A 21819-nucleotide genomic window follows, 5' to 3' on the forward strand; every position below is an offset into this window, starting at 1 on the left:
CCGAGCGAGTGATATTCCAACACCTCTATAAGGTGATATATTTATGATATATTTAAGACTTGCTCATTTAGATTTTTGAAACAAAATCCACCTTTTCTTTAAAAAAAAAACATATTTACAAACATTAAATCTGCCACAGGCTTATACTATATTTTACATGATACACAGACCGAGTGCACATCAATATCAAAAAAGATGCATCACTCCAGACTAACAAGAACAAAATGTTAACGTTTCAGAGCACAGGCTCAGCTGTGCTGTCCTCGCCCCCTGCTTCGACAGCCCGGCGTCCCGCGACACCCGGCCGTGCCCCTCGCCCAAAACCCAGCCAGGGAGCCGGGGGCACGGGCGAGCACGGGGTGGTGGCAGCGCTGTAATGCTTGGGAGTCTCGCTCAGGTTGTCTGCATTAATCGACACGCCTTCTTTAAAACAGGCAGGCCATCCTTAAAATAAGGATGCGGTTTACAAGTTTATATTGGCATTTATTTCTTAAACAGTTCCTCAAATGCAAACACAACAACATCAACAAGAAAAGAAAACACAGTAAAGATATTCAAAGTAAAATTAAGTCTCCTTTGTGTATAAACTCCACAGCTATGGGTTTGGTATACACTCCATAGTTATGGGTTTGCTGTCTTAGAAAGTTTGGCAGATACTCTTCTTTTTGGTGGGGAACAGTGTTCGTGTTATGTAAGGTTGTTTGTTTGTTTTGTTTTTAAGCCTAGATCCTGTTCTTACAGGTCCATAATCCTGATTTATTTATTTATTTTTTTAGATCATAAAAATCATTTAAATATATTTTTTAATATATATATAAAAAGAGAGAGAACAAAAATTTCTATTACCAAGGCAAATATACAACTATATAATACTGAAATTTAAACAAAGATTCATGACTGGTACCATAAAATGTCCTCTCAGATATAACAGCAAAGGAAACATTTTAAAGTACATTTTAAAAATCTGTCCGTGCTTAAATTTTCTTCCCCAAAAGGAGTGGTATTTTTAGTCAATTCTTTTCTTTTTTACATCTCTTTCTGACTTGAAAGAGAAAAAAAAAATAAATTAATGGCATTTCAGAATCCCGAATGGTTGCTTATAGCTTTACATAAACATTTTCTCTCAAAACAGCACAATGAACCCCCCAATCAAAAGAGAATGTCCTATAAAAACCTAATTTCTTGATTTCTTGAAACACAACTGGTGTCTCACATTGAGTTCTTAACAATAGAACATATAAATAAAAAGGCAGTGTTTCCATGTAAAATAAAAAGTACATAAATAAATACTAAAAAAAAAAAAAAGAATTAATTTGTCTTTTTATTCTTGTATAAAAACATATTTAAAAAGGATCCTTTAATAAAAGCATCCAACGTCCTGTTAAGAAAAAAAAAAGATCTCTCTCCAGCTCCCCCCGCGCCGCAGCGTCTCTGAAAGCCGGCGTCTCACTTGAAGGCTTCGGGGATGTGTCCCAGCTGTGACTGCATGCTGGTCGGGGGGCTGGAGATGCCCTCGGACCAGTCGGACACGTTGGAGTGAGGAGAGGAGCTCGACCACTGGTCCGGAGACTCCGGAGAGGGCGTTAGGAAGGGGTGGTCGGGCACCTGGAGCTGGTGGCTGGGGGTGTTGTCCAAGGGGGAGGAATAACTGTGCTGGGAGGGCGGCGTGAGGAACTGCGTGGTGGTCATGGGCTGCGCGAGGGAGGACGGCAGGGAGGTGGGCAGCAGCTGGGAATCTTGCGGCAGGATGGTGTGCACCGCCATGGTGCTGCCGCTCACCGGCTGCAGCTCGGGCTGGCTCAGCTCGGTACCGAGGAAATTTTGGCCCAGGTGGCCGCTGGCGTTGGAGCCGGCGCTGTGATGCTGCTGCGGCTGCTGCGGCGGCGGCGGCGGCGGCTGCGCGGGTTGCTGCGGGGGCTGCTGCGGCTGCATGCCGGGCTGCTGCAGCTGCTGCTGCTGGAGCTGCTGGAGCTGCTGGCTCTGCATCAGGTGAGGCTGGGAGGCCAGCCGGGTGTTGGGCATGGCCTGGTAGCTCATCATCTGCGACAAGCTGGTGGTGGGCAAGCCGTTGTGCAGGGAGGTCATCATGCCGTGCTGCAGGTTCTGCGTCTGCTGGTGCGTCCCCGGCTGCATGTTGCCCCGCAGGGGGTTGTACTGGTTCTGCACCATGCCCGTCTGCAGCCTGCTCAGCCAGTCGCACTGCCCGTTCAGGCCGGCGGCTCCGCCGACGGAGAAATTCATCGGGGCGTTGCTCATGGCTGTGCTGGGGCTGGAGACGGGGAGGTGCGAGAGACGCGGCGGCACCGAGTCGAAGGCCATCCTGCTGGAGTTTCCCATGGCCATATCCTGCTTCCCCGCCATGTTGAGGTGGTTGATGCTCATGTGGGCGTCGGGCATGCCCGGCAGGTGGTTCAGAGGCATGGAGGGGGACTGCTGAAACGGAGAGGTCATCAGCGGAGGAGAGGCGACATCTGACAGGTACCCATGGGGCGACTCCAGGGAGTCCACGGGGGACAGCACGCTGGAGTTGTCGAGCAGGCAGCCTTTCCCATCTTGCGATTTTTTCCTCCGGGCTTTCAGGTCTTTGGCATCCTTGCCGTTGCAGCTCAGGCCCTTGGTACTCGGCTTCCTGGCCTTCTTGCCCTGGACGGCGGGTTTCAGGTTGCCGATGTAGCTGTTGGGGGAGCAGAGCGGCGGGGACAGGGTGGGTGCCCCCAGGGGGCCGTTGTGCAGCGGCGGGCTCCGCACCAGGTTGTACTCGTCCAGCAGCCTGACGATGTCGTGGTGCATGCGCTCCTGCGCGATGTCCCGCGGCAGCCGGTCCATGTGGTCCGTGATGTCGCGGTTCGCAAAATGGTCCAGGAGGACTTTGGCCGTTTCGTAGCTCCCCTCTCTGGCCGCGAGGAACAGCGGGGTCTCCTCCTAGGAACCCAGCAGAGACGATTAGGTTTGCGTTCAGATTCTCCTGGCTAACGCTTCCCTGAGCTCCATGTGGCTGGGTGCAGAGGCTGTAACTGCCCCTCCTCTGCTGAGGCTTTGCTGCTGCCCGTTTTTATCCTGCTGAGCCACAGCATTGTACAGATACCAGACCAGGAGCCCCACGAGTGCCCCAGAACACGCAGGGAGATGGCCACACTAACACTACATTAACCCCCTTACCAAGCACTGCACATCAGCATCACCCGCAGCACCAAATCCTGCACTGCTTCCTCGAGTTGAATGCCACTCCTTGAGTCACAGCAGAACAACACAGTGAGCCCCCTACCTTATTGTTCTGCATGTCCTTGTTGGCTCCGTTCTTCAGAAGGACGACTGCAGCCTCAATGTTATTCACGGCCGCTGCCCAGTGCAGTGCTGACTTGCCTGCAGAGGAAGGCCAGGAAACACACCGAGCGTTAGCGAGAGGGAAGGGGACCAGAAAACAGCCCCTTTTCTTCGAGACTGTGTTTCGTTTGCCTGCAGTACCTAGGTCATCCACGGCGTTGACGTCTGCGTGGCAGTTGATGAGATCCTCCAGCATGCCCTCCACAGCCAGGCGAGCAGCCAGGATGAGAGGGGTGGTCCCATCGTGCATGCGGGCATCCAGATCGGTTGCCCTGTTCCTAATGAGGATCTGCCAGGACCGGGATGGAAGCACGGGAAGCACAAACGTCAGGCAGGACAGACAGCAGAGACACCCACGGCTCAGAACCCAAAACCCCCTTTTCCCATGGGCTGGTCCCTCCCATCCCCTCCCCGCCCTGGGTGCACATCAGGAGGGCAGCCCAGGATCGCTGCCTCGTGGGATTAGGGTGGTTCTGGTTATCCAGACTTCCACCACCTTGCTGGGGCAAACTGGTGACACTGGGATAAGATCCCAGCATGCCTGACCCATCGTGCAGCATGAGTACTTTCCGCAGAAACCCACTGCTGGAGGTGAAGGGATCGGTTACCTGGAAGACTCCTTGGGCATCGGCAGAGACGGCTGCGTGGAGAGGCGTCCTGCCCATGTTGTCCTGGATGTTTGCATCGGCGCTGGCTTCCAGGAGGCGCTTGGCAGCGTCGGAGCGGGAGTAGCGGGCAGCCAGGTGCAGGGCGGTCTCGCCCGTGCGGTCGGTCTGATTGTGCAGGCTGGCACCTTGGTAAATGAAGTCCGAGATGACGGCGGGGGCATCGTCCTCCTCTTCGCTGTTGCCAGTCTCCAGCCCGCCTCCGCTGCACGAGGCGATCATGAGGGGGGTGAAGCCATCTGGAAAGCACAGGGGGGAAAAAAAGATTTATTTTTTGTACCTTTCCGTAATGCGGGCGGCTCAGCGAGATGTTCTGCCTGCAATAGATGCTTATTCTCATGGGTGAGTAAAGACTGAGTTCCTGACTGGCTCTGCACATCAAACATGAATATCCTTCCTCTGATATGGATGTGAAATTCCTTAGTGGTTATCTCACCGCTCGCTGGTTTTCCTGTTTCATCTGCTAGCCTGCACACTGCAACGTGCAAGGTGCAATTTCTACGGGAGGTTGCTCAAAGCAAACTTTAGCGCCCTGCAGCGCAGCCTTAAATATTTTCAGTATTTGAGAAGACAGTTTCACAGAGGCGAGGAAGACCAAATGTTTGAAATCGTTTAAAAGTCTAGTAACTATTATCAGAGTTAAAAACCTGAAAAGAAAACTGTTAAATGTGCAGTTCGGTGGGAGGAGAGGAATCTCCGAGTGGCAGGGAGGGAAGCTGGAGGATTTAATAGGCACTTTTCCTCTATCCTCTGGTTTCCCTCTCTGTGATCGAATAAAGAGATCGTACGGAAAGCAAAATTTGGCAGGGTGTCTCTCATGCAGAACAGCAATCGTACGATGCAGAGCAGTGAGCAGTGACTGTGACACGGGGCTGAGAGGGCAGGGACAGGAGCATTAGGAACAGAGCTGGGCAGGTCTGCCTGGGACTGCCCATCTGCAGGCAGTCGGCGAGGATTTTGGATTAGCCACGGCGAGGAATCCGCCTTACCGGGACCTCTCACGTTGACGTCCATGCAGTCTGCATCGATTTCACCCTGAGGTGGAGTAGGTGCCATAGAGGATATGCGGAGGTCGGCGGCATCCAGGTGCTGTTGGGTCCACTGCCTGTGGTCCGTCTGATCGTCTGAATCAGGCAGCATCGCCTGCTCCTCGAACTGAGGGAGGACAAAAGGGGATGAGCACCACGAGAAACACACAAAAAACACACGAGGGGGGAGCTGAGCTGCAACGGAAAATCCTGCAAGCCACAAAGGTGGGTTTGCCATCCAAGCAGGTTTGGAAAGCAGCTTTTGGAAGAGGTGAGCAGCACAGACCAGGCCCTGAAGGGGAATCTGTTCTGCTGCTTCTGCTGCTTTCCCAGTGCTCTGCCCCTCTGTGCCACAGCCGAGCGAGTGACGGCTTGCAGCACAGCAAGGAAATCCTGCAGGTAGCTTACCCTGAACTTCTTGGTGTCCAAGGTCTCCTCATCACCCCACTCATTTTGGTTGTCATCCATCAGCGTGCCATCTGAAGCATTTTTGAGGGGTCTTGAAAAATAAAACCATGCAAAAACTCAGCTCCTGATACATGATGGGCTGTGCTTATTTATACACAGGCACAGAAGGATCAACAAGATTTTCAGCAAGTTCCCCTCAAGGCGCCTTTCATATTTTACCAAGCGCAAACGGATCAAGAATCATTTAAAAACCTCCTCCGCACTAGAACGTGGTTTTCCCCATGCAGAACAACACGAAACCCGATTTTTCTCCTCCCAACTAGGATGCTAGGATGCACTAGAGAACAAAACTCTGATGGGATCCCTCAGAAGAGCCCCCAGACAGCCCCACTCCGCTGTGGTTAAGAGGCTAACACGCAAATTACTCACTTCAGTCCAACAGAATCCTCCCCAAGCGGCTCTCGTCGCTTCTTCTTGCTCGACTCTGTCACTTTGAAGCCCTCTGGGAACCAAAGCTGCCCATGCTCCCTGCGCCGCTTACGAGATACCAGTACTCCCACTCCAATGAAAGCAAGCAAGACCAGCACAGCTACCACCACGTACATAGGATAGAGCTGGGAGTTCCTCGTGGGCTCGGCCGTTTCACCTGAAAAACAGTGGGGCACAAGGAGACGCTGAGACATTAAGCTGCATAGCAAACCAGTGACAGAGTGGAAATGAAGCAAAATTAGTTAATAAAGGTACCGAAGGCTGATCTAAATCAGCCCCCCCCAAAATAAGGTCATTTTATACGCTATTAATCAGAATTGCAAACTATCGGCAAATTCTCCGCTGCACAAGCCAGCCTGCATCAGGAGACAGCTTTACTTTTTTCTCCTTTAAGGAAAAGGATTAGCAAACTTCAAATCATTGCGCTCGCATTGAGCTGTTAAGACAAAAGGATTTAGGGGGGATTTTCAAGATACAAACTTCAACTCCTTGCATGTCACTGATTGATTGGAGCCGGTTGGGCTGTGCTTTTTTAAAAACTTTTATAGTGATAATGATTTTGAAATAAACCAGGAATAAGCAAAAATAAACAGTTTTTTTTTTTTTTGCATCATTTTTTAAAACAGACTTAAAAAACAAGGTGCAAGGTTTCAAAACCAGGCTGTGCTCAGCTGTGGCATCTGAGCCGGCTGACAGAGAACGAAACAGGGATGAGACTGGGAGGTTTCAGCGCTCTCTCCCCCAGCCGCCCAGCCCTGCTTACTTTTAACGGCTTCTATTTTGTAGGGTATGTTCAGGTTGCCAAGGGAGGCCAAGGCACCCAGGAACGCCGCCACGTCGGTTGCACTCTGGAAGCACTGGGAAGACGACTGGATGCACTGACGGTTATCAATTTCCAAGTAGACGATGGATCTGCGAGAAGGGTCAATGAGAAATGAGGTGCGAAGATCACAGCGAGAGGCAGGCAAGACCCGTCTCCCTCCCCTCCTTAACCCCCCATCAGTGGGAATTAGGAGGTGGGAACCCATTTCCTCGCTTCTCCGTGGCTTCCCTGAGCTCACACTGGTGGTCTATTGGATTTATCTCAGTGAACACGACAAAGCCTGGCTCCTTATCCACGGGAATGCGGGGGAGTCTCTGCTTCGCAGTGCTTTAAGAGTACCCAGACACCAGAGTGTCTTAAATCACGCTGCTTGGGAGCCTTAAAACCTTTCAGATCAGTTTCGCTGCTCGAACTCCTTTGCTTTTGGTGACTTTTGATTGAGCCCACAGAGAGGGAGAAGGTTAGATCTATATGTTTATACCAGAGGTCTCCAAACACAGTTTGCAGCGATTGAGCTTTACAACAAAGCTCTAGGAAGCATTTCCCAGGGAGAAACTGAGGCTTAGCTTAATGACTTCCTGCAGTCAGACAGACGGTCAGGCCAGCCTCGGCTTCCAGGTCCCACCCAGCCCAGCCCGGCTCCCAACAATGCACAAGACTCCTTCAACCGTGAGAGTCGGCGCAGCATTGTGTCAGCGATTCCTGAGCGATCGCTCGCTTTTCCCACACGAGAGCAAAATCCGGTTTCTATTCACACAGAAAGCAACGTCTAAATACAATTATCTGCCCTACATCCTCTTCTTTATGGCGTGTTACTATTATCAACACACAAAACAAATGCTGCTCGGCGAAAAGGAACCCGCTTGGTGCCCCTTACCCTCTGATGTCCATCTGGTCGAGCTCTCTCTTCTGCCTCCTGCCAGCCCGGGAGTAGAGGCTGGTCTTTACTTTGTTGATGACAGCACTGGACATATCGGACCAGTCCTCTGTTGACCTCTTGATGTAATGCTTCTTCAGCTCCTCCTCGTTGCCGTAGTAGGGGAAGATCATGTACTCCCCCTTGGAGTTCTTCTTGAAGACCACGTTGGTGTGCAGCACGCGGCTCAGCTCCCGCAGGAAATTGAAGGAGTTGTTCTTCAGGTTCTCGGGGGTGATCAGCACCACCACCACCAGGGTGCCGTCCGCAAGCTTCTCCGGCATATTGTTTGCACAGTCCAGACCATCCCATTCGCACTCAAAATTATTGCAGCCCTGGTCGCAGTGACCATCTGAGAAGTGGTCCTTGCAGTACTGGTCATACAGGGGGCTGGGCAGGAGAAAAAGGAAGGCAGAAGAATGAATTAGGCTAAGTATTGTGCATAGTACCTGCCTGCTAAGAAAATAATCTGTGCTTCACAAAGACCTCTGCTGTGGGTCAATACTCTTTATCCTAACGAACATGAAAGCGATTTACACAGAAGGGATCTGTTCCGTGCAGGACTGCAAAGCATTCACATCTGGGGTGAAAGGCAGCAGCTGTGAAAGTGTAAGTCACGATTTAGATGCCAGAAAGCGGGGACAAATTGCAGTGACTCAGAAAAGACATGGGGACATGGAATAGTTACTTAGACCAGAATTTGTCCAGAAACCTGGGATTAAGTCCCTGCTGTTGCCAAAGACAACATTTGGTAAATGCCTGGACCTTCATACCATGTTTTGTGGTTGGTCTTCCATCCGAGCTCTTACTACACTGAAATTCCCTGTGTCACTACTGCGAGCTGCAAAATGCGCTTTTGTGGCACGATACAGACCAGGGCAGAGAAGCCAAACACAGAAAGCTTCAAAGGATACACAAAACACTGTAAGACCACGGGGAAACGTGATCGCTTGAGATGCAGCCCCACGTGCAGGAGAAGAGAATGAAGAGAGCCAACAACAGCTCTGCACTGAGGAGCTTGAGCAGATACAACCCGAAGATCTGAGAGACTGAGGCTTTAAATCAAGAGGGTCAACGAGCAGGAGGGGCACTTACTTGCACTGCCCTTCGTACTTCTGGCAGTCGAACCCATCGTACAGGCAGCCCGCGTTGTTGCACTGGGAGTCGCACTTGCCGTCGTTGAAGTACTTCCAGCACTGCAGCGACTGCGAGCAGTTCTTCCAGGGGTCGTTGAAGTTGAGGGAGCAGTCGCCCCCGTCCCAGCCGCAGGCGTGGTTGTTGCACTTGCCGTCGCAGATCTTGTTGCCGGCATAGCCGGCGCAAACCGCAATCTCGCACTTCTCCTCGATTTTGGGTGGGATGATGTCCTGCCCGAAGCCACCTTGGAAATCGAAGTCGAGGATGTGGCAGTTGAGGCCGTTGAAGTTGGCGGGGCAGTTGCAGTGGTAATAGGGGGGAGCGTCGCTGAGGAACTCGCAGGTGCCCCCGTTGTAGCAGGGGTTGGAGGTGCAGGGGCTGCTGGCTGGGTACTGGCACTCGGGCCCCGTGAAGGCCGGCGCGCACATGCACTTGGAGCTCTTGTGGATGGAGATGCAGGTGCCCCCGTTCAGGCAGTGCAAATTCCCGCAGGTTCGGGAGTCGTTCTCGCAGGTGGCACCCACGAAGCCCTGGGGAGGTGATGGCACAGAGGGAGTGAGAATAAAGCGACGCTGCCCCGTGTCCTACACCATGTCTGTGTAGGGAAACTGAGCACAAACCCAGGGGTGATCAGATAGACCCGGCCAGGGCACAGCGCTGGTGCTTCCCCTGAAACTAGTGATGGGCAAGGATAATCTAGGATGTGAACCCTGTTAGAGCATCTCCTGAAAATGAAGGGAGCTCTTCTCAATAGCTGCCTGCTCCACCTTTATGTGGTGCAAATCATCATCCACCAACGAGATGGCAAGGAGCCTGTCCTACAGAGCTGGGCATCACAGGGTGAGCCCCCTCCTCCTCCCTGACAGGCACCACATCCCCTTGGGGACGAGGAAAGTATGGATACGTGGATATTCCCCTTCTCTGCGACCTGCAGGGCTCATACAACGTGCTTGGAGCTGGAGAGCAGCAGGCACCTACCGGGGGGCACTTGCAGATGAAGCCACGGCCGGTGTTGCTGGCCACGGCGCACGTCCCCCCGTTCCTGCAGGGCTTCCCCTTGCAGCCGTCCACCACGGTGTCGCAGCGACGCCCTGCAGAGGGAGAGAGGAGGGTGTAAGGGGGCGCGGGGAGGCGTGCGAGGTGCTCGGGGCGGCCAGGCGCCGCAGGGAGCGGCAAGGAGGCGGCGCTCACCTGCGTAGCCAGGCCGGCACTCGCATTTGTAGTCATTGACCCGCTGCACGCAGTTCTGGGTGCCGCGCGCGTCGCAGGGGTTGGACAGGCACTCGTTGACGTCTCCCTCGCAGCGCTCCCCTACAAAGCCAGGGGGGCAGATGCAGCTGTAGCCACCTACCCGATCCGTGCACTTGCCATTGTTAAAGCACTTGGGCCCCAGGGTGACAGGATCAAAGAAAGGGCTGCAGTCATCCACATTGATCTCACAGTGCACCCCTAGAGAAATGGGGGAACAACCCACACAGCTCATCAAACAGTATCGGGGTGCCCGGTGGTCCCTCGTGCGAACCTTCCCTGCACAGGGGCTGAGCCTGACCAACTCAATGGCAGTCTGAGCCACCGCTCTGGCAGGAAGCACGCAGCACCGTGCAGCTCGTGTCCAAGGTTGCGTGGCCTTGATGGCTAAGCTCGCGAGCAAACACAATCCTCTATCGTTGCGTTTGCTTCTGCTAGCCTGAGCAGCTAATGAGCAGATACCGAGGATATCTGCATTCAACCCGCTAATGCCCCAGCCTGGGGAATTAATTTACCTTGGGTTCCTCTGGGGCAGGAGCATTTGTAGGTATTGATGAGATCGATGCAGGTTCCTCCGTTCTGGCACGGGTGGGACAAGCACTCATTGATCTCCTCCGAGCAGTTAACTCCATGATAACCAGCCACGCACTACAAGGAGGGAAGAGGGGAGCTGTCAGAGATGCTCACCCCACTGCCACACAGATACACAAACAGCTGCTCTATTCCTGCCCCTGGAGCTACCACAACCCCCAGAAAGGGCCCAACGCAGCCCTCATTGCCCTCACCCTGCCCCACGGCACTGCGTGAGGCCAGCACCCACCTCGCAGGAGTAGCCTCCCAGGTAATCCGTGCAGGTGGCTCCGTTCTGGCAGGGGTTTGGGGAGCACTCGTCCACCTGCTCCTCGCAGTAACTGCCGGTGTAGCCGGCCTGGCAGCGGCAGAAGTGAGTGTTGCCGGTGTCCACGCAGAGCCCCGAGTTCCTGCAGAGGTGTGCGACGTCGATACCTGCCGGGGAGAGCACCGAGAGACACGGGGACCTCAGTGACACCCAGGACCAAGTCCTGTCCACCCTTTGCACTGTGTCCCACCAGGAAATGCAGCCCCAGGGCGGTGGGTGCACAGGACAGCAAACCCTGAGATCGCTTTGTGCTGTGCAAAGGTCCCCACCGAGAGACCTGAGCATGGTCCCCACTGACAGACCCCACCTGGAGCCCAGCACGGGAGATCTGGGGGACCCTCCAGCCCTGTGAGACCCTACATGGCTGGGACAGGGACACACCTTGCTGCTTTGCAGCCACCTCGCAGGAGACACTGGGGACGTCGCAGTAGAGCCCGGTCCAGCCGCTGTTGCACTCGCAGCGGTACAGGTTGTTGGTCTGCCAGCACTTCCCCCCGTTCTTGCAGGGCGAGGAGTCGCACCAGCGCACCAGGTTCTGGAAGGGGAGAGCAAGGGATGGAGTCAGGACCCCGCAGGGCTTCTACGGGACACAGACTGAGCCCTGCACCCAGAGCAGTGACCCCCGAAATCCCCCTGGTTGGCATGGACTGACAGAACCATGGGCAGTGCCCACAACCTCCCAAGCCTCCTCTACCTGACAGTTGAGCCCGGTGTATCCCTGGGGACACGTGCACTTGTACGTCCCGTAGCTGTCCTGGCAGGTGCCCCCGTTGAGGCAGGGCTTGGAGTCGCACTCGTTGATGTTGTGCTCGCAGTAGCTGCCCGTGAAGCCGGCCGGGCAGAGGCAGGTGAACGTGTTGATGCCATCCACGCAGGTCCCACCGTTGAAGCAGGAGCTGGGAACACAAACACCGCATCCACGTGAACCAGCGCCGCTGGCTGACGTGACCCCAGCCCCAAAGCCCCCCACGGACCCACGGGGCTCGTAAGGGACCCTAGGGCAGCGCGGGGACCCCCTCGCACGAGGCAGTACCTCTCGGTGCAGTCGGGAGTGTTGTTCTCGCAGTGGATGCCGCTGAAGCCGGAGGGGCAGGTGCAGGTGTAGCTGTTGACGCAGTCGGTGCAGTTGGCACCGTTCTTGCAGGGGTTGCTGGCGCACTCGTTGATGTCCTCCTCGCACTTGGGGCCGCGGAAGCCGGCCAGGCACTCGCAGAAGAAGGTGCCCACGCTGTCCGAGCAGGAGCCACCGTTGTGGCACGGATCTGGATGGCAGAAGACATGCATGTTACCACGCAGAGGGTCCAGCCATGGTGTTACCCACACACACGTACCCACACCACGCCAAGGGATGGGACAGAGGCCAGCCCAGCCCCAGCTGGGGACTGGGAACGCGGAGGGCACGTGGGACACGTTTGCTCACTGCCTGCACGTCACCGTCCCCCCCAGCCTCCTTCCTGCCAGCTCCCACCTGGCCCGGATTGACGCAGCTCCATCGGGACGGGATGGAGACGTTCCCAAAGGAATGGGGCCGACCCAGACCCGCACGGGGCGGCTGACCCCAACCCCAGGAGTACAGGGAAAGCCTGGGGCTAAAACCACGACGCCGGGGGGCTCCCCTTGCTCTTACTGGGCTGGCAGTCGTCGATGTCGGTGTCGCAGTTGCGGCCGGCGAAGCCCGCCCTGCAGAGGCAGCGGTAGCTGCCGTTGGTGTTCTGGCACGTGGCCCCGTTGCGGCAGGGGCTCTTCACGCACTCGTTGATGTCGATCTCGCACGTCTGACCTGCGGACACAGCGGGTCGGGTACCCTGAGCCGGGGGTGCTGCTGGACATCCCCGGGGATGGGTGCCTCGCCCCGAGCGCCCGCCGCAGCCCGCAGCAGGGCAGCGCCCTCGTAGCAGCGCCCACCTTGCCAGCCGGGCGGGCAGCTGCAGGAGAAGCTCTCGTAGTCCTCCGACTCCCGGCACTCGCCGCCGTTCTTGCAGGGGCCACCGGCACACGGGGCCAGCACGTCCTCGCAGGTGGCTCCTGTGCAGGCACAAGTGGCTTCCGATTGCCCCCTCCCAAATAACGGGTAGCCCAAGTCCCCACGGTCCCCATTCACCCCCCTCGGGGATGCTGCCAGCCCTGGGTGCCCCCATCCCACCCTTGGGCTGCCTCCTCCGTCCCCGAGCCCTTTGTGACCCCTGGCCCCCCAGGAGCCTTTTTAAACACTCGAAATCTGGGCTTCGTTAAAGGGCCACTCGTTTCCTTTGGAAGGGAAGCGCTGCTTGGGGTGGCTTTCCCCCTTACGCTCCCCCCCTCTCTCAGCTGCTTTTCCTGTTTACGTCCAGCCAAGGGACACGTTCCCTCCGAACCCTTATCTTCCCTGTCAGCCAGTATCTCCCGAACTGGCCTTTGCTATTTTCCAGAGCCTTCCACTCCCCGCCTGCCCCTTTCCACCCCCCCCCCAGGGGTTTCTATGGCCACTGCCGAAGGCAGGAAACGGCTCAGAGCTTCCTGCAATTGTGCTCCGGCGGCCGCTCTGCGCGAGCGGAAGCGGGAGGACGGCAAACAGGAATCGGCTCAGCAGAACCCCCCCGGCCCCCGGCCTCGCCTCGCTTTTTCCAGCGGGGGCACCGGGGCGAGCGAGCAAACGGGGCCCCCCCCTGGCAGCGGGGAGGGCTCCCGGTGGTGATGCCGAGCCCCTGCCACCACCTCGGTGCCTAAAAGGAGGAGGAGGAGGGAGGAGGAAGCTCTGCCCGGCTGCTTCCCGAAGCTCCTCGGTGTTTCCTCCAGCTGTGCCGTGGCACGGGGAGGTGGAGATGTGAGCAGGAGGGGCGCGGGGTGCTGCCCCCTCACCTGTGTAGGGCAGGAGGCAGTTGCAGGTGTAGCCGGCCACGTCGTCGATGCAGGTGCCCTGATTCAGGCAGGGGTTGGAAGCACACTCGTTGATATTGGTCTGGCAGTTGGGTCCTAGGAGGAAAAACAGAAATGCAGGTGCAAAACTGGCCCTGACAGAGGCGTGCTCATGGGAGGAGGGGAGCCTCCTGCTGTCGGCTCAAGCTTGGGGAGCCCAGTGACATCTCCCAGGGCTCCCACCCCTGTCCCAAACACGTCCTTACCGCTGAACCCTTCCCTGCAGGTGCAGATGTAGCCGCTGGTCATGTCCTTGCAGGTGCCACCGTTCATGCAGGGGTTGGATTCACACTCGTTATTGTTGATGTCGCAGTTTGTCCCGCTCCAGCCCGGGTCGCAATCGCACCGGTAACTTCGGGGAAGAATTAAGAGTGTAAAGCTGGGGATCTGGCCTGACCCAACGCTGCTGGTCCCAGCAGCCCCCGTGCCCCCAGCCTACCCGTTCAGCCCGTCGTGGCATCTCCCGTGGATGCAGGGGTTGCTGTTGCACTCGTTCACTTCGGACAGGCACTTGGGGTCGTGGAAACCCTCGGGGCAGAGGCAAGTGAAGCCATTGATGCCGTCCTTGCAGGTGCCCCCGTTGTGGCAGGGGTTGCTGGCGCACTCGTCGATGTTGATGTTGCACATGCGCCCTGGGAAGGGGCAGCGAAGCGTTACCTCGTGCCAGGAGCCTCCTGGGGGCACAGAGCACGCGGCTCCCCCCCGGCCACACCGAGAGCAACCATCAGAGCTCGGATCTCCGGGCACACGTGTGCCAGCCAGGTACGAGCAGGCCTGCCCCTGGTGTAGGGTGATTTCACGCCGCTGCATCGCCCTCCTGGCTTAACTAAATGCAGCTGGGAGGGGGCCGTGCCATGGGCTCTTTTGGTCCAGGAGGGAATAAGGAAGGGAGGCAGTTTCAGCCCGTAACCCTACCTGCCGGGGCTGACAAAGGAAGGCTTTATTGAGGGCTCCTGGCGAGCAGGAGCACAAAGAGCCGTGCGGCCCTCGCTGCCGCAAGCGGGGAGCCGGCGGGGTCTGCTGCTATCAAAGCCGCTGGCTTTTTCCAGCGGTGATCAAACAAACCAGTCAGACAAGGCAGCAACCCGATACCCATGGGAGTGGATGCACCGGGAGTCGAATTCCCGGCACTGGGACCCCTTTGATTTTTGGCTTGAGCTGGGATCGCCCATTTGGACACGCAGGGGGTCCGGGCTGGGGTGGGAGTGCATGAGCACGGCCCCCCTGGGACCTCGGTCACCCTGGCTGCTCCCCACCACAGGAATCCCCTACTGGAGGACAGCAGTGCCATAGCTCCTCGCCCCATCCCTGTGTCACCCAGCGTGTCCCCATTAGGGCCAGGCCACCTCCGTGCCTTCCCTCACCTGTGTAGCCCGGCTCGCAGGTGCACTCGTAGCCATTGATCTTGTCGATGCACTTGCCGTAGTCGCAGGGGTTGCTGGCGCAGTCGTCCAGGTTGATCTCGCAGTTGGGCCCTAGAGGAGGAAAGCAGGGGCGTGAGGAGCTTGTGGGGCCCCGGCGCTGCTGACGAGGCAAAACAAAACCCCAAAACCCGCGGGCAGGCCCCGCCGCGCTGCTCCCCGCTCCACAACAAAGAGCCTCCCCCGCAGGCAGCTTCCAGGCTCCCGGCTGGGGCGCGGGTGTTAAACTGGGAAAACTCGTCCTGGCCGAGGACACCCCTGCCCGGGGCCGTCCCCAAAATCGGGGTGGCTGCTGGCGGTGGCCCAGGGCCTCCCCGAGCATCACGGTGAACCTGTCCGGGGATGGGACCAGGCACCTCGCTGGCACGGCTGCCCCGGCCGCTCCCTTTGCTCACCTGTGGTCCCCTTGAGGCACAGGCAGTTGTAGGCGTTGTTCCTGTCCTGGCAGGTCCCCCCATTTTTGCAGGGCTGGCTCTGGCACTCGTTGATGTTGATGTCGCAGCGGTGGCCCGTGTAGCCGGGCTGGCAGAGGCAGGTGAAGGAGGCGATGCTGTCCTTGCAGGTCCCGTAGTGGCACGGGTCGGGGTCGCACTCGTCGATGTCGATCTCGCAGTGAGCGCCCGAGAAACCTGGGGGCAGACGGGGGGACGTGGGGTGAGGATGGAGAGGTTGTGGGGTGGGGATGGAGAGGTTGTGGGGTGAGGATGGAGAGGTTGTGGGGTGAGGATGGAGGATGCAGGGTGACGATGGAGGGATGGAGGATGTGGGATCGGGACATGGGATGCTCCTGCCCACCCAAGGCGGGTGCAGGGCAGCACCCACCCTCTCCACCAGCGCAGCAGGAACCCCCTGGGGATGGGGTGCAAGGGGTTGGACCCCCCCTGGCTGTGGGGCCTTTCAGAGCCTGGCTCACGGGCTTTGTCCCGGGGCGCACAATGCCCTGCATTAAGCCAGCTCGGCTCAGGAGCGGGGCCCTGCGTCTCGTCCCGGAGCGTGCGGGGGGGGCCGGCCGCATGCACCCCCGAATAATCACCCCCCCACACACCCCCCTGACAGATCCTATTCTCCTGGCCGGCTCCCTCCGCGACGGGCTGGGGGTGGAGAGCCGAGGACAAAGTACAGCTTTGACTAGACCCCGCCAAGCCCACATAGCAGCTTTTCATCGGGGCTTGGCATTAGCAAGACACTAATTAGAGGCCATTCAGCTGGAAGATTTCTGGCGGGAGCTGCTCCACAAAAGAGCCACTGTTTGCCACCAGGGCTCGAGCCATCGCTCTGTGCAAGGGCTCCTTGGGTTTCGGTCCGCGAGCCCCCTGCACCTTGCGTCCCCATAGAGGCAGCTTTATTCCTTCCTTCCTTCCTTCCCCCTCGCCTGCCGCAGCAGGACGGGTGCTGCGGGGCCGCACCTCATTAGCGCCGCGCTCGTTACGCCCCGTACGGGGCTGGCTGGAAGCAGGGATTTGGGCACTTTCCTCGTTAATAGCTCATGGCTGTGGCTTTATGGCACTTTAGGGGCTGTTCCTCGCGTGGAGGGGACGTGGGGACCCCTCACCTTCGGTGCACTCGCAGCTGTAGGTGTTGGGGCCGTCCACGCACTTGGCCCCGTTCTTGCAGGGGGTGCTGGCGCACTCGTCGATGTCGAACTGGCACAGGTGCCCGTTGAAGCCTGAAACGGAGGCAGAAAGTTGTGTCCCCGTGCTGTGGATGGCCAGACCTGCCGGGGGGGGGAACTGCCCGCCGCCCCCTCCCTGTGCCGGGGGCAGGTCCCGTGTGTGCGGGGGGCCCCCCACATCCCAGCCGGGTCTCCATGGGGACGGCTGCGCGGGGCCCTGAATGCGGGGCTGCGACCCGCCATTGAGAGCATCTTATTTACATCTCTAGAGGAGCAAAGTCTCTGAACTTCAAAACCTCCTTTCACAGATTAACCGTCTCCCCATTCTCTGCTCCACCCCGTGACTTTGACACCGCATTCAAAGCGGCTGGCGAGACCCCCCCCCTCTCTCCCCAGCCTCCCCCTACCCCGGCCCTCTCCTTCCCAAAGAGGGGCCTTTTCAAGTGCAAAGCCGAGGGGTTTAATCCTCCTTCCCCTCTCCCATGGCTTGGTGGAGCATCGCCTGCGCGGCGCTCATGGAATGGGATAAACCTCCCCAAAAGCTCCTGTCCGCGTGCGGGGCGATGCTGCTCGCCCTGAGGTTTCTCCACCAGCATCCCACATCGCTGCAGAGGGGAGCACAGCCCCTTTTTCCCAAATTTCTGGCACCGTCAGGCACAGGACACACGATGGCTCGGTTCCCAGCCCGCTGGGTGCCACGTACCGGTGGGGCACTCGCAGTGGAACTCGTTGATCTTATCCAGGCAGTTGCCGTTGTGCAGGCAGGGGCTGCTGGCACACTCGTCCGTGTTGATCTCGCAGTAGACGCCCTCGTACCCTGCGGACAGACCCACCAGCCCCATCAAACTCGGTGGCACGGGGCACAGCAGGACTGGTGTGCCCCGTGCCACCTCCGCATGCAGGTTCCACCAGGAGGCACTGGGGTTTTATACAGACAGCCCAGGAGCTGTGCTCCAGGTGCTGGGAGCCCGTCCAGCCTTACACACAAGTTTCTGGGTGGCCATCCATCAGGGATTGCCCCACCAAAGCCAGCAGGGTTGGCAAGAGGACGGGTGTGGAGGGCTGGTGGTGCCCAGCTCCCCGCTCCCCTGCCCCCATTGCTATGGGATGCTGCGCGGAGCACAGCACGTTTCTTTTCAGTGCTCCCACCCCAGGCTCTGAGTGCAAATCGATGCTGAGCTGCTGCTCACGGGCACCCGGAGCCTTCCCCTGCCTGCACCCAGCACCCAGGGGTGCCACACACACACAGGGGCCACGGGGCCGCCTGCCCACCTACCGGGCATGCAGATGCACTGGAACTCCCCGATCTGGTCCAGGCAGGTGGCGTCGTTCTGGCAGGGGTTGGAGAGGCACTCGTTGACATCTATTTCGCAGCGAGGGCCTGAGTAGCCCTGCAGACACTGGCACTGGAAGGAGCCCTGGGTGTTGATGCATTTCCCCGCGTGCTCGCATGGGTTGGCTCCTGCAAAACCCAAGAGTTGCTTCCAGGACGTGCTCCCAGCCGCAGCGAGCTCCCTCCTCTGCTGCACAAGGGGCTGGCACAGGGCACTCACCCAGCGAGCACTCGTCCACGTCCTGGTTGCAGGCCGGCCCCATGTACCCCGAGGGACACGTGCAGATGGCTTTGCCGTTGACGGGGTTGGTGTCGCAGTTGGAGCCCTCGTTGCAGGGGTTGCTGATGCAGGCGTCATCCAGGTGGCACAGCAAACCTGGGGAGCAAACAGCAAGCACACGTCAAGGTGCTGGGCACACGAGCTGCCACGCACCGAGACCTCTGCCATCATCAGCCAGGGGATGCTCGGGGAGCTGCCACCCCGCACCCCGAGCACCGGGGTCGCCTCTCACCTGTGCGGCCGTGGGGACACTCGCAGTAGAAGGAGGCCACCCGGTCGTGGCAGGTGGCCCCCTGGAAGCAGGCGGCCATGGCGCAGTCGTCGATGTTCTCGCTGCAGTCCTCGCCCGTCCAGCCGTTGACGCAGACGCAGTTGTAGCCGCCGTGGTTGTTGTGGCAGGTGCCCCCGTTCTGGCAGGCGTTGGGCATCAGCTGGCACTCGTCCACGTCCTCGGTGCAGTACTGGCCTGCGAGGGACAGGGACACGGGGGTGAGGTTGGCATGGACGTGCTCCCAGCGGCTTGGTGCTTGCTGCTGCGCTCAGCGGAGTGGGACACCTCTCCCCAGCCACCTCCCCAGCCCCCAGGACAGCCCTGCCACCCTCGCTGCTACCTGTCCACTCGGGCGGGCACTGGCAGTTGTAGGTGTTGACGCCGTCCACGCAGGTGCCCCCATTCCTGCAGTTGTTCCCCGGACAGTCGTCGATGTTCTCCTCGCAGTTCTGACCCGCGAATCCTGCACGAAGGAGACAGCCGAGGTGCCACCAACCTCCAGCCTTCATCCCGTGCCCCTGCCCCAAAAGGGGAACAGCCCCAAAGCCCCGCAGGGCTCCCTGCACCGAGGCTGGGGCTCGGGAGCTGCCCTCCCGCCGCCCTCCCCGCTGCAGCCGGTTGCTCATTAGCAGGCAGACAGCCCGCCAGGCGCTCTCCACCCTGCCTCCTTTGAAGCCAGCCGCCCGGTTTCATCTCCAGCCCCGGCCCGCCTCCTCCGGGGCTGCTTCCCGACACGCACATTACCCTGCAAGGGAGCACTCGCCCGGGCCTGGCAAGCGGCTGCATCCCCTACGAGGGGCAGACGGGCGTCCCTGGCGCCCCCAGCTCCGAGGATGCTCTCCCCGAGCAGCGGGGGCTCCGCTGGGGATGCCGGCCCCGCCGACCCCACGGCGAGCTGGGATGAACCGGGGCTGCTCCCACCACCGCTCGCGGCAGCCAGGGCTGAATCAGCCTGTTTTAATTTCGCGTTTCAAGAGCCTCACAAGCAGTGCTTCCCCCAGAGGGGAATTCTTCGCTTCCAAAAGTCTCTGGCAGCGCGACCCACGGCCCCGCGCGCGCTGCGCTGCTCCCCCCCAGCTCTCCTCGCCGCAGCCCGGCCGCTCAGGTTTGTTTTATCGCCTCCATCTGATAGCGCACAGCCCCTGACCTCTCCCCGTGTGCAGCAGGAACGAAACTGCCGGGAACTTATCAGGAGATCTGCCGAGCCACCCTGTACCCCTTGGACTGTTGCTCGTCCTTGCTCCAGGGTTAGAACAATCGCAGGCCCTTGCTCCGGGGACCCACAGCTTCAGCCCCACTACAGGAGCAGCAGCAGCAGTGATTTATGATGGCTGATAGGAGCCCAAAGCAGGCAGCACTGCTCTGCCCCCTGTTTTTAAGCAGCTGGGCTGAGACCGAACAGCAACCACCGGCAGTGTCCTGGCTACCAGCATTAACTCGTTTCGAGCCACCTGAATGAGTAATTAGCACTGCAATTACTTTAAACTCCGGGTTACATTCTGCAGCGATGGCACGATAAACCAGAGGAGATTAGTTTAACTTGAAGAAACCCGGGAGGGCCAGGCCTCCCTGGCAATGAAAAGGGGACATTGTTCCGCACCGGGCGCGCTGCATACCAGCGTATCAATCACCCTCTTATCATGAGCAACCGGCCCCCGGTTCCTCGTGCCTCTGCCCAAAGCCTCTCTCAGCGAGCCGTGCACGGCGGCAGAGGTGCCGAGGGACCTCCAAATCTCCCCGTTGGAGCCCCCCTGCCTTTCCGAGGGGCCGTGCCACCCCGCGGGAGGCGAACCGGCTCGTGCAGCATGCAAATCTCCCCGCAGCCGCCCGCGAAGCCGCAGCTGGGTGTGAACGTGCTGGTCCCCCAACCTCCTTCCAAGGCAGGGATGCTCCCCGGGGCGATTCCTCACCCCGCCGTGCCCGACGCCCAGGCTGCTGGGGAGAAAAAGTGCCTCGTCAGCGGTACGGCAGGGCAGCGCCGCTCCTGCTGCCACCCGGCACCTGCCCGGCCCTGCGGCAGCACCGCGCCGCCCTGCCCGCGCTGGGAGCTGTTCCCGTGGGAGCTGCTGGCTCGTGGCTCGTCCTGGAAGGAAAGGTTTCCTTCCCCGGGTCAGCCCCAGCACCTCGCTGCCTGTGAGGACGGGAGCGTTGCTCCAGCCTGGGCAAGCAGGCATGGAGGGGAAGGAGAAAATCCTGCAGGGCCATGGGTGTCTGTAACAGTTACCACAGCCAGAAGCTTGGGAAGGGCGTTGAGCCTCTGGGTTCTGAGTCTGTGGAAGCCCAAGCTGAGATTCCCTCATGCTACCTTGCTCTCTTGCATCTCTCCCCAGCACCAGCCCACACCGCTGGCAGGAGGCAGGGACAGGGACGTGGGGACGTCTCTGCCAGCTGGGCCACCCCGTCCCCACCCCGTGCAGAGAATTGCTCCGTGGTGGTGGGGCAGGAGGGAGCATGGGGCTCCTGTGGGAACTCTGAGCACCATCTGGGGTGCAGAGCAGAAGAGCCGCTCACCTCTCATCCTGCCCCAGCCCCTGCTGGGCTATGGGATAAAACAACCCCATGAGAACCTTCCCAGGCAGCTCACCGCTGCTCAGGGCATCTCTCCCCAGGAGAGGACACAGCTGGTGGGGCTGGCTCGGGTGACAAATGGCTCTGTCCTCCTGGCAAGCAAAGCTCAGGCAGAGCTCAGGCTGCACCACGCTGCCCTGCGTGCAACGAGCTTGCCAGAGGGAGCAGCAACGAGCACGGGCAGGGTCTCCCTTCCCCAAGCCCGCCTGCACTCAGAAACTTTCCAAAAGAGCTATTCCGGGACAATTATTCCATTCTGGAAGTGGATTAAGCTAAAACGGAAAAAGGCACTCTTATTCTGGAATATGAGCATCCGCAGAGGGGCCTCTGCTGAAGCAGTCGTTTGGGAAGAGCTATTTTAGTGAATCACCAAGTATAAAAAGCCCCCGGCTGACCTCTCTGCTAACGGCACGGCTGCCCAGCATCTCCCCAAACGCACCCGGGGCGGCTCTGCTCCGGCCGCTTGGTTTTTGTCGCTCCCCAGAGCTGCGACGTGAGCAAAG

The 21819-nt window shown here is 58.7% G+C and overlaps 1 protein-coding gene across 2 annotated transcripts in view; it reads right to left on the minus strand.

Moving 5' to 3' along the window:
- Nucleotides 1–1332: 1332 nt before the first annotated feature.
- Nucleotides 1333–21819, minus strand: part of NOTCH1 (notch receptor 1) — a 37183-nt gene continuing 16696 nt past the window's right edge. Inside the window, exons 5-34 of one of the 2 annotated variants that reach the window (XM_032200353.1) lie at nt 19089–19211; nt 18710–18943; nt 18418–18573; nt 18141–18326; nt 17568–17681; nt 16805–16918; nt 15648–15881; nt 15196–15306; nt 14271–14463; nt 14038–14183; nt 13775–13888; nt 12842–12961; nt 12564–12716; nt 11970–12198; nt 11631–11832; nt 11318–11471; nt 10859–11043; nt 10554–10686; nt 9982–10101; nt 9769–9881; nt 8749–9320; nt 7615–8043; nt 6678–6826; nt 5855–6071; nt 5426–5516; nt 4979–5144; nt 3933–4228; nt 3466–3613; nt 3266–3363; nt 1333–2922 (exon numbers count right to left, since the gene is read on the minus strand). In XM_032200353.1, coding sequence (XP_032056244.1) covers nt 1447–2922; nt 3266–3363; nt 3466–3613; nt 3933–4228; nt 4979–5144; nt 5426–5516; nt 5855–6071; nt 6678–6826; nt 7615–8043; nt 8749–9320; nt 9769–9881; nt 9982–10101; nt 10554–10686; nt 10859–11043; nt 11318–11471; nt 11631–11832; nt 11970–12198; nt 12564–12716; nt 12842–12961; nt 13775–13888; nt 14038–14183; nt 14271–14463; nt 15196–15306; nt 15648–15881; nt 16805–16918; nt 17568–17681; nt 18141–18326; nt 18418–18573; nt 18710–18943; nt 19089–19211 — 6776 coding nt within the window. In that variant the 3' untranslated portion in view covers nt 1333–1446. Of the gene's footprint in view, nt 2923–3265; nt 3364–3465; nt 3614–3932; nt 4229–4978; nt 5145–5425; nt 5517–5854; nt 6072–6677; nt 6827–7614; nt 8044–8748; nt 9321–9768; nt 9882–9981; nt 10240–10553; nt 10687–10858; nt 11044–11317; nt 11472–11630; nt 11833–11969; nt 12199–12563; nt 12717–12841; nt 12962–13774; nt 13889–14037; nt 14184–14270; nt 14464–15195; nt 15307–15647; nt 15882–16804; nt 16919–17567; nt 17682–18140; nt 18327–18417; nt 18574–18709; nt 18944–19088; nt 19212–21819 lie in introns of both variants that reach the window. The other variant, XM_032200352.1, reaches the window with a different exon arrangement.

The sequence above is a fragment of the Aythya fuligula genome, chromosome 19 (assembly GCF_009819795.1).
Source record: "Aythya fuligula isolate bAytFul2 chromosome 19, bAytFul2.pri, whole genome shotgun sequence".
NCBI classification, from domain to species: domain Eukaryota; kingdom Metazoa; phylum Chordata; class Aves; order Anseriformes; family Anatidae; genus Aythya; species Aythya fuligula.